Genomic DNA, 13281 nt, shown 5'->3' with positions numbered 1-13281 from the left:
CCGCTCTGTTCAATACATTTGGGGCTTCTTAAGGTGCATCGTAAGCAGATTATGATAGACAGAGTTGCACTAGTCCACTCTGTTTATCACACAATTAATCACCAGTCTTTTTAACATAAAATACTCATTAAGATATTTTTCACGAATTCGACACTTCTGGGATGATAGCCAGTAGCCCTCACAACATTATTGATATAATCACTGAGAGACAAATTTCTGTCCAACAGTAACCTCAGTCAAGTATGTCAAGTATGTCAGCAATCAGAATTTGATTGCTATTTAGATTTATGAAGAAATTGCTAAGGTTTCTTAAGTTATTTTTCTTTTTACAATCATAAATTAAGTTTTATTTTAATTTAATTTTAACTGCTTAAATGTCATCCATTTATGGAGACATGAAATTTACGTCATCCGCAAATTGCCTGAAAATTACACCATGTCAGTGTGATAAGTTTGACAATCCAGACGAATATATGCAAAATAGGATTGGACCTAATACATTCCTTAGGGTAGGCTACTTCTTTTCTTAGTGTTACATAATAGGAGTTTGAATTTACAATCTGTACACAATATTTTTTTGCCATACAGGTAGTCTTTCAAATACTCAAAGGCTTTGCCAGTAATTCCAATGGACTGTAAATCATTTAAAAGTTCATGTACAACACTGTATCGAAAGCAGAACTGAGATAGATTAAAACCAAATCACCACCTTTGCGCCATCCATCATTTTTAATAGATCATCTACAACAGAGCATACAGCAGTATCTGTAAAAGAAAAAAAAAGTGTATGCCGACTGACTATCCTGCAAAGCACGTACCCTTTCCATATGACATTAATTGTTCGTGACTTGCATGCTCTAGCATTTTGGATATACATTATAGATTTGGAACATGCTGTATGGACTTAGCAGTAGCCCTTTTCTCAGATGTAGGGAACATGCTCTCAAGAGATACGGACGTCACTTTCACTGTTATATCGGTAAAGAATGAAAAATGTTCCACTCCAACAAAGTCAGATAATTGAATCGGATAAGTTGTAAAGTTTGTTCTTGTTTTAAAAAAAATCATACTAGTAACATCATCATCATTTACAATATATTAAGTCTCGTTAGTCTTTCATTTGTATTAGGATCAGTACTTATTTGAGTGGGCGTTTCAACAAAAGCATCATTTATTATCTTCAATGTACATAAATACAGGATCAATACTGCATGAACACACGTGTACTCAAACAAATGCAAGAACCACAAGCCGTAGCACGGATGAACATGAATTACTATGTAATTTTTATGCACGATGTACCTGTACCATCAGGTAAAAGGACCACGGAAAAATAAACACAGACGGACGGATGGTTGAATGTGTAAACCTATCTCAGGTGAAAAAGCAATACAGTACAGGTATACAAATATAATTAAAATCCAAATCTCGCACTCGGAGTTGCTTCTAAAGTTGACCGCTAGATGTCAGCGCGATTTGTTGTTGTTTTGGAGGAACTCGATGCTGATTGGCCAGATCGTTCCATTTAAAAGGCTAGTCGTTGGAGTGGGTCTTCTTTAAATGTGCATGTGAACCTTGTCATGTTCAAGTGTTAATTATTGTGATTGACTTGTAAAAGTTAGGTGACCAGAACGTAGATCCGATGGAGGAAGACAAAGAGGATATCAGAGATGTTATTCTGGAGGAGCTGAAACGTTTAGGCATAACGGAACTGGAGAGGAAGAAAAGTCATCATGTCAGCCATGGGTCTAAACTCCTGGGGATTAACACATCCTCAAATATCAAGTCTAATAACTTCCGCGCCAAGAATAAGACCAAGAGAAGCCCAAGAACTCCACGTTCGAGGAGCCCACTTTTAAAAACGAACAATGCGAATCGAGCCCGTGACGAACGAAAGCACAAAACTCCGAAGAAATCGCCTTTTGCAACCTCCAAGCGGAAGGCAGAACAACGCAAGCAAAATGCGAAGGATAAGGTGAGAATTTACTGTACCCCCATTGTGGCATGCCTAATCTATATTGGCTTAGGTTAGGCATAGGCTGCCTCACTTTCGGAGAGGTTATGACCTCGTAAGCTAGCCTAGGCTATCCTATGTTAGGTTGATCTTCACCAGCCTTAGCATAGGCGGATAATGTTCGTTTCCGGACCGAACATCCCAATTCGATTTTTTAATGTACCTTTCGAATCTTCATAAAATGAAAAAATATTCTGTATTATTATGCTTTACACCCAGTTTGCAACCCAACTATGAAACCCACATAGATAGGCAGTACGCAATGAGAGAAGTTCAAAAACTCCCATCGTTCCATTTGGTAATTAATAGTTTTGTAGATGTGATTGATAAATGTTGAAAAGTTACTGATATAAGTTCGCAGCGCAACATTACTGCCTGCCAGATCATACGAGCTTGCCAAAAACCTTTCAAAATGTGGTTAAGGCACGAAGCGCCATTCCACCAATCCCAAACTGAAAGCAGAAGTGTTAAAAAAAATGACCGTTAAAAATGTAGCGTTACCCACATTGTTGGGTTTTGTTGCCAAAGATAATAACTTCAGCAAACAACAAACAAGAAAACTAACAGGAAAAATGTATTGCAATACACTCCCTGAACACCTGAATTAGCCCTTAATCCCACTAGCCCGAACAACCTCAATTACCAATCTCCCTATGGGAATTTTAACAGCCAGCATTACCAATGCTGCAGGTAAAATCTTGTTACTGAGCTACCACAACAAATGGTTGGTAACACTGACACAGGTGTGTGCCGACACGCCCCATTCCCATCAGTTGCTTTCTGTTCGCGCTGCTGAACGGTTGTTCCCTTCAGCAGAGTGAAATTTAATCCTATTGCTTGACTCCTCTTGGGTATTTGAGATTTCTGGGCTGGAATTACTGACCTTTCTCCCGATTTACGACATTCTGCTTGGATTTACGGGCTCTTCTCCTGGATTACGACCATCTGCTTGGATTTCTCTGCCTTTCTGGAATATTCCGTCGTGGAACGTCTTTGGATTTGATTTTGCCGGTTCTTGAACGTGATTGATCATTATGGACAAGTCTTCCTCCTCTCCTGTCACTACTGAGCCTTCGACCTCGACTTCGTCTGCCCCTACGACTGTGGATGCCAGCGCCCATCGCTCCTGCTCGTCTTGCAAGAAACGGATGAGTACTTTGAGACATGATAGACACTCCATTTGTCAGGCATGTAGGAAAATTCAATGTAATTTACAAACGCGTTGCAATGAATGTTCAGATTGGACATCGGAACAGATGGAAGATTACATTCGCCATCGCAAATCGCTGGCTAGTAAGGGCGGAAAACGGCGGTCGGATTCTTCATTGCCTCAAGGACCTCAGACTATGGTTTCAGATCTAGAGAATTCAGAATTAGTTAGACAATTAGAAGATAGGATCACAAATAGTATGACAAATTTTGTAGCTAATCTTTTTCAACAATTTTCTAGCAAGGATAGTGGTAGTAGTGTTAGGATGTCTAATATTGCTTCTCTTTCAGCTCCCCTGTCTGTTCCAGAACCAGCCCTAACAGGTGCTGAGGGCAATGGAGAACCGCAAGCCTCCGAGTGGGTAGGTTCTGCCGGCCCCCCCTCGGCGCGGAGCAGACAGTGAAGGACCCTCCCCCCCAACCCCCTTGTAGTATGGTAGAAAAATGCAATGTTGACAGCTTTAGTCAGAATCAAGAGCTAGGCATGACTAAGACGGATAGGTCGGGGTTAGGTAGTGAGGAGAAGGCATCAGTTGCAGAGTCGGTCTCCTGTTGGGGTTTCGGTTTCCAGTGGAGTTTGTGCTCCGGCAAAATTTTCTCCTTCGTCACTTCTGTTTCGATCTGGTGCAAGGTCTCCTCCATCTACTAAGGTAGTTTCGGGGGTGATGCCTTCAGCTTCTAAGAGCGGTTCGCGTGATCGTTCCGGGGATGTGGCCGAGTATAACGCAGATTTGTTGGGTCTATCTAAAGGGTATAGACTTTTGGTGAGAGGTTGTTGGTTGAATGGTTTTACTAATATTAGAGAATATATGACTCAAGAGTGTCCGGAATTTATGTCGGACATGCTTCAGGATTATCAGGGAGGGGCGGATTCGGTCTACCTTCTGTCTCTTCGTTCTAAGGATTCTGCCTTTTCCTCCGGTTCATCTGTAGCTTCACCTTCCTTACCCATATTCTCTGTTGCCCCGCTTTCAGTCTCATCATCGGCTCCTTCCTCTTCTTCTTCTTCTTCGGCTCTTCCTGTAGTCTCCGCATCTTCCTTCCCTCTTTCTACGAATCCAGACATCCCCTCTTCTCAGGTAACCTTTTCTTCATCCTCCATTCCTCTGTCTTCCTCCGTCAATCTTCTGCCTTCTTCCGCCATTCCTCTGTCTTCCTCCTTCTCTTCTGCTTTCCCTTCTGCAGTTCAGCCTTCCTTGGTAGGAGCATCTTCTGGTCCAGTGAGAACTCAACTTCAGCAAAATTTGGCCTCTAGTGCTCCAGATTCAACTCTTTCGGGCATACGCAACCCCTTGCTTCCGCTCCTGGCATCAGGTATTCCGGGTATTTCCCAGGGTTTGCCGCTCTCTTCTAGTTCGGGTTTGCGACCCGCGATTTCGACTGGGCCTGCGGCACCATCTCCGTTCGGCCCGAGGTTTCCGTCTCCCACCTCTTCCGCTGCGGAAGCTCCGTTGGTAACTCCTACCTCTTTCATTCTCCCTTCTTCTTCATCTTCTTCCGTCCCTCCCCGAACGTTTCCACTTACTCATCCTCCCGCAGGGTTTAGTAGCTCGAGTTCGGCTTCTCTCACTTGGTCCACCTTTGGTAGCAATTTAGCAGCGGTTTCGGATCCCTCAGCTCCTTCCTCTCTTCCTTTCCGTGGAATCAACGAATTGGATTCAGATACGGCTTCCGGGTTAGGTTTAGGTATGCAGCATTCTGGATTGGGCGGTCTGTTCACCAACCCTTCGTCATCGTCTGGGCACCGTTCAGCTCCTCCTCCTTCGTCTGTCATGGACCGTTCGGACATGGCCGATCTCGAGTCTCATCCGGAGGTTCAGGAAATTCCAGAGGATTCGGATTGTCCCCTTTCCAGTGGAAAGGACTACAGACGTATGCTGGATTACGTCACTTCCTTGTACCCTCAAAGCAAGAGCTCCGGACCTTCCGCAGGCACCAAATCAATCTCTTTTCGAGTCTTTTTATGCCACCAAGCCATCTCTTGTTTCCTTTTCATGCGGACTAGTTTGGTTTGATCGGGTTAGGCAGGCCTTGGAGGAGGCGGATGGTCGTCTAGCTTCAGCAGTGACTTCTAATAGGCAGGACATTTCTCTTCTTTCCCCTAGGAAGGCTATCTATTCAGTCCGGGGTAATCCTTTGGCAGGTTCCAGGTTGCCTCTCAACGAATCTGTTGAAGCAATCCTATCGAGGTCTCCTGCATCGACTCGTCTTGTAGGGATTTCCCTTAGGGAAGCGGCAGCGCTAGAAGACGTTCTACGTAATCAAACTCAGGCTCTCTCGCACTCTCTGTGGATGTTATCAGGTCTAATGGGTTTCTTAAAGAATGACGGATATATTCCTTCGGATCCGGGATTATTTGACAGCTTAATTACGTCTGTATCAATGGGTTTAGCTCATCAGACGAATGCCTTGGCTTCGTCGACGACCTTTGTAAGTAAGAAAAGGCGTGATTTCTACCTCAGTCATCTTCCACCACATTATCCGGACGTTCATAAGAGGGTTCTCCTCAGAGCTCCTTTAGCTCTAGCCAATTCCTTGTTCTGGGAGGAAGATGTGGCGAATATGGTAAATTTTGTCGCCACCAATTCTGCTGTGGAATCTCAGCAAGCTATGATAAGGGTAGCAGCCCAGGGTTCCTGTTCCCCTAGGGGTGTCCGCAAATCTTCTCCTTCCAAGAGAACAGCTTCGAAGTCTCCCCCTAGGACTCCCAAGAGGGTGCGTTTTGCCAACAAGGCCACATCAGTGCCTACTTCGAGACCCTCGTCGTCACGGAATTTTTACAAATAGGAGATATGTCCGTCATCCGTTCTGGTGGGAGGTTGTCTCACCCCATTTTGGCAGGTTTGGAGGGAGTGGGGGGCAGAGGATTGGGTTGTGGAGGTCCTGAGGTTGGGTTATTGAATCCCTTTCCATTCCCTTCCTCCTCTGTCCTCCCTCCCTGTCAACCTTCCGAGTTATTCCCGTCTTCTATCAGGGAATGGCTTTAGCGAGGGAGATTCGGGCCCTGTTGGAGAAGGGGGCGTTGGAACCAGCTTCTCCTTCTCCAGGCTTTTACAGCAGAGTCAGGAGGGGGGATTGGATGGTCTCGGTGGATCTGGCAGATGCGTACCTCCAGATTCCGATTCATTGGGATTCTCGGAGGTACCTCAGGTTCGTGTCTTCCTCTGGCACCTTCCAGTTCAAGGTTCTCCCCTTCGGGCTGACCACAGCACCTCAGGTGTTCACGAGGGTAATGTCTCCTGTGTCGACAATTATGCATCGTCGGGGATACAGAATGTTGAGATATCTAGACGATTGGCTGATCCTTGCCTCCTCTCTAGAGGAGATTGTAAGGGCGAGGGACTTCTTCTTAAAACTGTGCAGGGTACTAGGAATTCGTCTAAACCTTGCCAAGAGCTGCCTAGTACCAACACAATCTATGACTTATTTAGGGATGAGGATTCTCTCTCTTCCTTTGAGGGTTTTCCCAACCCGGGAGAGGATACAAGCGGTCCTACAACAGGTAGAGGCGTTCCTGTCCTCCAGGGAACAGCCGGTAACAGCTTGGAGAAGCCTCTTAGGGAGGATGTCTTCTCTTTCTCTCTTAATTCCAGGGTCTCGTCTCCGGATGCTCTCTCTCCAGGTATGTCTCAGGAATCGCTGGGACTTCCGCAACGAGAGCGCGTTCATAGTCTGGAACGATTCTTGCCTTTTGGATCTTCTGTGGTGGTCAGAAGAAGGGAATCTGACACCCGGAAGGTCTTTCGACTCCCCTCTTCCCTACGTTCATCTTTACACAGATGCCTCAGATCAGGGTTGGGGGGCAACCTTGGAGGAAACCCAGGCTTCGGGCTTTTGGGGGGATCGGGAACGGGAGGAATCAATCAATCTTCGGGAACTCAGGGCAATAGAAGAGGCCCTCCGGTGTTTCTCAGATCTCGTGCGCAACAGAGTAGTGGCTCTATTTTGCGACAACGTAACGGCGGTGTCGTATCTGAAGAAATCGGGAGGCACGAGATCGGCCGATCTCAATATAATAGCTCAGAGAGTCCTGAGATGGTGCGAAGAAAAGAAGGTTTCTCTTTTTCCTCAATTTGTTTCGGAGAGTCTCAATGTGCTGGCAGATTCGTTAAGTCGCTCTCGTCAGGTACTGGGGGGAGAGTGGACGTTGGCTCAGGACGTAGTAGAACAAGTTCTCCGGAAATGGCCAGCAACGGTAGATTTGTTTGCGACGAGATGGAACCATTGTCTTCAAGTGTACTTTTCTCCAGTAGCGGACTCCATGTCGACAGGCACCGATGCGATGTTACAAAATTGGAATCGAATGCAGGTATATGCCTTTCCTCCATTCGGGCTCATTCATCAAGTGATCAGGAAATTGCAGGAAAGTGTCAAGACGGATATGACCTTAATAGCTCCTTGCTGGCCCCAACGTCCTTGGTTCCCGGAACTCCTAGAGCTTCTCACGGAAGTTCCGATGTTCCTGTCCATGCGGAAAGATCTCAAACAACCGCATTTCCATCATTATCACCCCAACCCTCGCGTACTGAACCTAGTTGCATGGTGACTATCGAGCGAGCAGCTAGACAAACCGGACTCTCTAAAGCTGTGGCTAGACAGCTTTCTCTCAGCTTGAGAAAATCAACCCGCAAACTTTATCAAGTCAGGTGGAAAATGTATAGAAGTTGGTGTCTATTGCTAAGATAGCTGAATTTCTGTTATTCCTTAGGAAAGTCAAGGGACTTTTGTATTCGGCTATTTCTGGTTACCGCTCAATGCTGAGCAGTACATTTAGCTTCCATCTCCCTGGGATTTCTTCTAGTAAAATCATCCATGATTTATTGCGTTCTTTTAAGATTGAACGTCCTGTTTTGCCAAATCGGGCTCCTCCGTGGGATCTATCAAAAGTACTTCTCTTTCTGCGTTCCTCTGCCTTTGAACCCATTGAAGCTCTAACTCTGAGACAGCTGACTAAGAAGGTTCTTTTTCTAACGGCCTTAGCTACAGCAAAAAGGGTGGGTGAGCTTCAGGCTATTTCTAGGTTAGTCTCTTATTCAGGGAACGACATGCATTTGTCTTTTCTACCAGAATTTGTAGCAAAGATGGAGTCGGAAGTTAACCCTCTTCCTCGTTCGTTCAGAGTTCGCTCTTTGCAAGAATTTGTTGCTGGCGACCCAGCGGAGATGCACTTATGTCCGGTTCGAGCATTGAAAGTTTATTTGTCTAAGGTGGAAAAACTCCGTCCTCGTCCACGTACTCTTTTCGTCTCTCCGCGGAATCCGTCCCATTCGCTGTCTAAGAACGCTATCAGTTATTTTCTGAGGGAGGTAATCTCCCAAGCTTTATCGGGTAGTAGTTCTTCTTTTCCGTCGTCTGCAAGCCCTGTATTACCCCGAGCACACAGCATTCGAAGTATTGCCACTTCATCTTCCTTTCTAAGGAATTATTCACTATCTTCTATTCTGGAAGCAGCTATTTGGAAATCCATGTCAGTATTTACTTCCTTCTATTTAAAAGATGTTCAATTCGCCTCGTCGGAGGAGTATTCGCTTAGCCCGTATGTAGCGGCTAATTCCATCATATAGGGTGCGTTTGTTTTAACTGAGGGAGCATTCTCTTAGTCCGTCATTGCGACTAACTTGATCTAGGGTGCGTTCCATTTAACCAGAGGGATATTCTTTTAGTCCATTGGTTTGTAGTTCAATCGGAGAGAAGAATTCCTTGTTAGGTAACTGATAGCATAATCACAGGGAATTAGATTAGTATGTTTTCTTTAGACTAGCATAGTCTCGCTTTTTTTTTTTTTTTTTTTTTGTGTGTTTTCCCTACGAGAGTCCACGGGGGTGCTCGAGTAGGTTAGGCTTCTCGTCGACGCTGTGATACTTCGTCACCGGTCGGTCGTCTGACTCTTCCTTAAACCCAGTCGGGTTTCCCGGAGGGGTAGCGGCTCTGCACACTGCTTCACTTTCCTCCATACATGAGATGCTCTGGATAGCCACATGGGAGGTCGATGGACGGAGACAAGACTGACCTGACAGACGATCAAAGTACTCTCCAGCATGTCTCCTCACCAAGAACAGCGATCGTTAGGGTGAGTGTTAAATAAACAAGATAGCCTAGACAGAACAGATTATGAGCTACCATCTCTAAGGTTGGTAAAAGGGACGCGCAATAGAATTGATCCCTCCTCCGCTAAATGTTGTTAATCGGGCTAATTCAGGTGTTCAGGGAGTGTATTGCAGTATGAAGTTTTCATAATAAAACTAATATTGTAATACTTACCTGAACACCTGAATGAATCCCACCCTCCTTCCCCACATCAATTTGACCTTGAATAAAGCAATTGACGGGAATGGGGCGTGTCGGCACACACCTGTGTCAGTGTTACCAACCATTTGTTGTGGTAGCTCAGTAACAAGATTTTACATGCAGCGTTGGTAACGCTGGCTGTTAAAATTCCCATAGGGATATTGGTAATTGAGGTTGTTCGGGCTAGTGGGATTAAGGGCTAATTCAGGTGTTCAGGTAAGTATTACAATATTAGTTTTATTATGAAAACTTCATTTTTTATGCTGGCTGGAGGCTTCTGAACAATAATGGTATGAAACATACAAAAACCATCAAAACAAGCAAGAAAAATATTGTGTGTAGCCTGAGAGGCTGTCCAGGTGTAAAGTATGACTTTACCAAATATTCTAATGTATATCAAAATAAAAAATAAAATTTAGGCTATGTAAATGATTGAGGATTTTTTCTAGTTTCGATTTTGCAAAGTGCACTTAAGGACATTTGATCCTCCAGCGGTTAATACTAAACACAGCAAAATACATTGGACCCCCAGGGGCTAGTACTAAACACGGCAAAATACATTTGACCCTCAGGTGAAGTTCGGACCGGAAACGAACTTTTATCCCTTAGGCTTCTGCAGCCAGGAACGTAAAAGAGGAAAGGCTAGTTGGCCAACATAAGCTATATTAACCCTTAAGGGACAGGCTAAATATATATTGAGCACACCCCCAGACTTAGCAAACTTTAAGGTCGGCCAGTTTAAGAAAAAACACATCAATGGAAAGAGGAAAAAGTTAAGTATATCTTAGTTTAACCAGACCACTGAGCTGGTTAACAGCTCTCCTAGGGCTGGCCCGAAGGATTAGATTTATTTTACATGGCTAAGAACCAACTGGTTACCTAGCAACGGGACCCACAGCTTATTGTGGAATCCGAACCACATTATGACGAGAAATGAATTTCTATCACCAGAAATAAATTCCTCTAATTCTTCATTGGCCGGTTGGAGAGTCGAACGCTGGGCCAACAGCGTGGTAGCAGAAAGCTCTACCCACACTTCCAATGAAGGACAAATGGAATGAGGAAGATATGCAAATACACATGGTGAAAGAAAAAATTCTACAAAATTTTCTCTACATTCCACGGGAAGTTGAAAGTGACTATTTCAAAAACACTCGTAGCAATATGTTAATTTTGCCAAGTTATGTATGTTTTTCTAATTAGTTTATTTTATTTTGCTAAATTATAATTATAGCTTACAATATAGCAGATAAGAACTACAATCAGTAACAAATTTTGAGTATATTTGTTGTAAAATACTTATGAGATTTACTGAGCTTGGGAGGTGCAGTAACTTTTTGTGATGTGTATATGTTTTTCTAATATTTCTTTGCACTTTTCTTTTCAAAATTACAATTACAGCTGACATACTATCATAAAAGATACGAACTAAAACCAACAGCAATCCATGGGTACTGTATACATATTTATGAGCAAATAAATAAAAATATGTCCTTGAGGGGCTGAGACGCAGTACATTTCCCCTCAGAAATCTCAAGGCATACTGATCAGTGTCTCACCTGAGCTCAGCTAAGTACAGTAGTTGCTATAGCCTATGTCATTTTTGGACCATTAAAGTGCTATGAACATTTTTCCCACTAAATTCATCCAAACCGAATGGCACGTAATATTAATACTCATATGAGGATTCCTGGCCATCACCCAAAACCTGTTATAGATACTCATATGAGGATTCCCGTCCACTAAGGGTTAAAATACTGGTAAAACTGAAGACTACTATTACAGCCTTCTGGGTCGTCACCATCAGTTAACTTGGAAAATGGGTGGCATATTTAGTACTAGCCCCTTGGTGATTATCGTAGAATCATAAAAAAAAGACTATTAATATCATAAACACAAACAAAAGGCATAGACATAAACAGAAACATAATCAAGAGGCAATAAATATTACAGTACAATTGCTGATGGGCAGAAATCAGGCTGCGGTAGTAGTCTTCAGTTTTATATAAGTAACTTACCTTGTAATTACATAGCTATTAGTATCTTTTAACTGGCAGCTCAAAATTTTGAAATTGCAGGTCCGCTAGTTTGTTATGGTTATGGCGACATGTCCCGCCCACTTTCGGGTGTAAGAGAAGGTACAGCATAGCAAAGAGCTTCAATTTGTTTCTGCCAGCTGTGATTGAAGGACTGTAGTTGGCAGCAGCTCAAATTTTGGAATTTATACTTTGCTGGTTGATTTATCTTCAATTGGTGAAGTATTTAATTTTGTAGCCTTTCAGCATAATTAAGATAGTGTTAGGCGAATTTTGATTACTGATTGATGACTCTTTGCCTGTTTTTTTGGAGTTGTATTAGACTTTCTAGGATGTCTGACACTAGTAGTGCTAATATTAGGTATTGCAGCAAGGCTGCAATACTAGACTAACTGAGAATCTTACTATCGCACACTGTTTGTGTTCCATGTAGGGGACAAACATGTTCAGTAGATTTACGTTGTGTGGAGAGTAATGACTAGGATATTAAGAAGTGGAAGACTTTAGATGCACATCTCAGAAATGAGCTAGAGATAGGAAGATGAAAGCTATTGCTAAGGAATCTAGTAAAGCTTTATCTAGTCAGGATTCATCCACTAAATCAGATGCAATCACACCTGTAATTTCTTCCAGTCCCATTCCATCTCCTCCATTTGTGCAACCATCTCCTTTACCTGGCTCTCATGTTTCTGACCTCCAACACCATCGCCAGTCTGGAGTAAAAAATCGACACTCACTTTGAATTGATTGTGCAATCGATCGCTAAATTAGCGTCATCAGTGAAAGTGCTTATGGATAAAAGCGAGCTAGAGCGCCCTGTGGTGCCCAGCGCAAGTGCAGTGGTAGTGGAGGAGGTGGCTGTTTGGCCTGCCGATTCTCCTAGGCCAAAGGTCCCTGTCATACTCCGCAGCACCTGGGAGGAGGCAAACTGGCAGCCTAAGGGAGGTCGGTGGGGTCTGCCCTAGAGCAGTCGCCCCCTCAGTTCAGTCTGAAAGTGAGTCAGAGTGCCTTGTGGTGCCCACTGCAATTGCAGTGGTAGTGGAGGAGGTGGCTGTTTGGCCCTCCGATTCTCCTAGGCCAAGGTCCCTGTCATACTCCCCAGCCCCTGGGAGGAGCCATACTGGCAACCTAAGGGAGGTCGGTGGGGTCTGCCCCCGTGCAGTCGCCTCCTCGGTTCAGTCTGTTGATGAATCCCAGACTGCAACCAAAGGTCATTGGAAAGGCCTTCAAGTGAGTGCTCACTGTATGTCCTTTAGCTCCGAAGATTTCAGTCCCAGGTGCGCACGGCACTATGCGGACAAGTCATGCCTGCTAAAGCGGCGTACAGTGGAGTTTGAGATTTCTTCACCTGCTTCTTGTAAGAAGGGCAAGGAATCAGTGTGCCCATCATATAGTCACTGGGATACCCCGGAACAATTCTCTTCTGCTTCTTCTGACAGTGGTCATAAATTGGCACCTAAGCGCCTTGTGGCGTGGAGACATTCGTCATCGAATATAGGAGCTACTGCATCAGGAGTTGGTGCCCGCTCCTCCACCGCTTCTTAGTAGTGCCGTCTCGGACATTGTTCCTCATCCAGTTGACCTGATTCAGAGCAAACTGGATAATATTCTCAGTTAGCTTCAGAAGGCTCCTCCTACAGCTCAGACGACAGCGGACTTATTGCTTTCTCCTGTCTCTTCTGAGGAAGAGGTCGTTCCCGATCAAGATGCGCCTTCATCCGTGTACTTGGCGCT

General features: G+C 44.3%; 1 protein-coding gene across 2 annotated transcripts in view; it reads left to right on the top strand.

Moving 5' to 3' along the window:
• Positions 1-1439: 1439 nt before the first annotated feature.
• Positions 1440-13281, top strand: part of LOC136841748 (uncharacterized) — a 50387-nt gene continuing 38545 nt past the window's right edge. Inside the window, exon 1 of one of the 2 annotated variants that reach the window (XM_067109003.1) lies at positions 1440-1975. In XM_067109003.1, coding sequence (XP_066965104.1) covers positions 1643-1975 — 333 coding nt within the window. In that variant the 5' untranslated portion in view covers positions 1440-1642. The remainder of the gene's footprint in view (positions 1976-13281) is intronic. The other variant, XM_067109004.1, reaches the window with a different exon arrangement.

The sequence above is a fragment of the Macrobrachium rosenbergii genome, chromosome 9, assembly GCF_040412425.1.
Source record: "Macrobrachium rosenbergii isolate ZJJX-2024 chromosome 9, ASM4041242v1, whole genome shotgun sequence".
In the NCBI taxonomy this organism is placed as follows: Eukaryota; Metazoa; Arthropoda; class Malacostraca; order Decapoda; family Palaemonidae; genus Macrobrachium; species Macrobrachium rosenbergii.
This window is presented reverse-complemented; position numbering and strand designations above follow the sequence as displayed.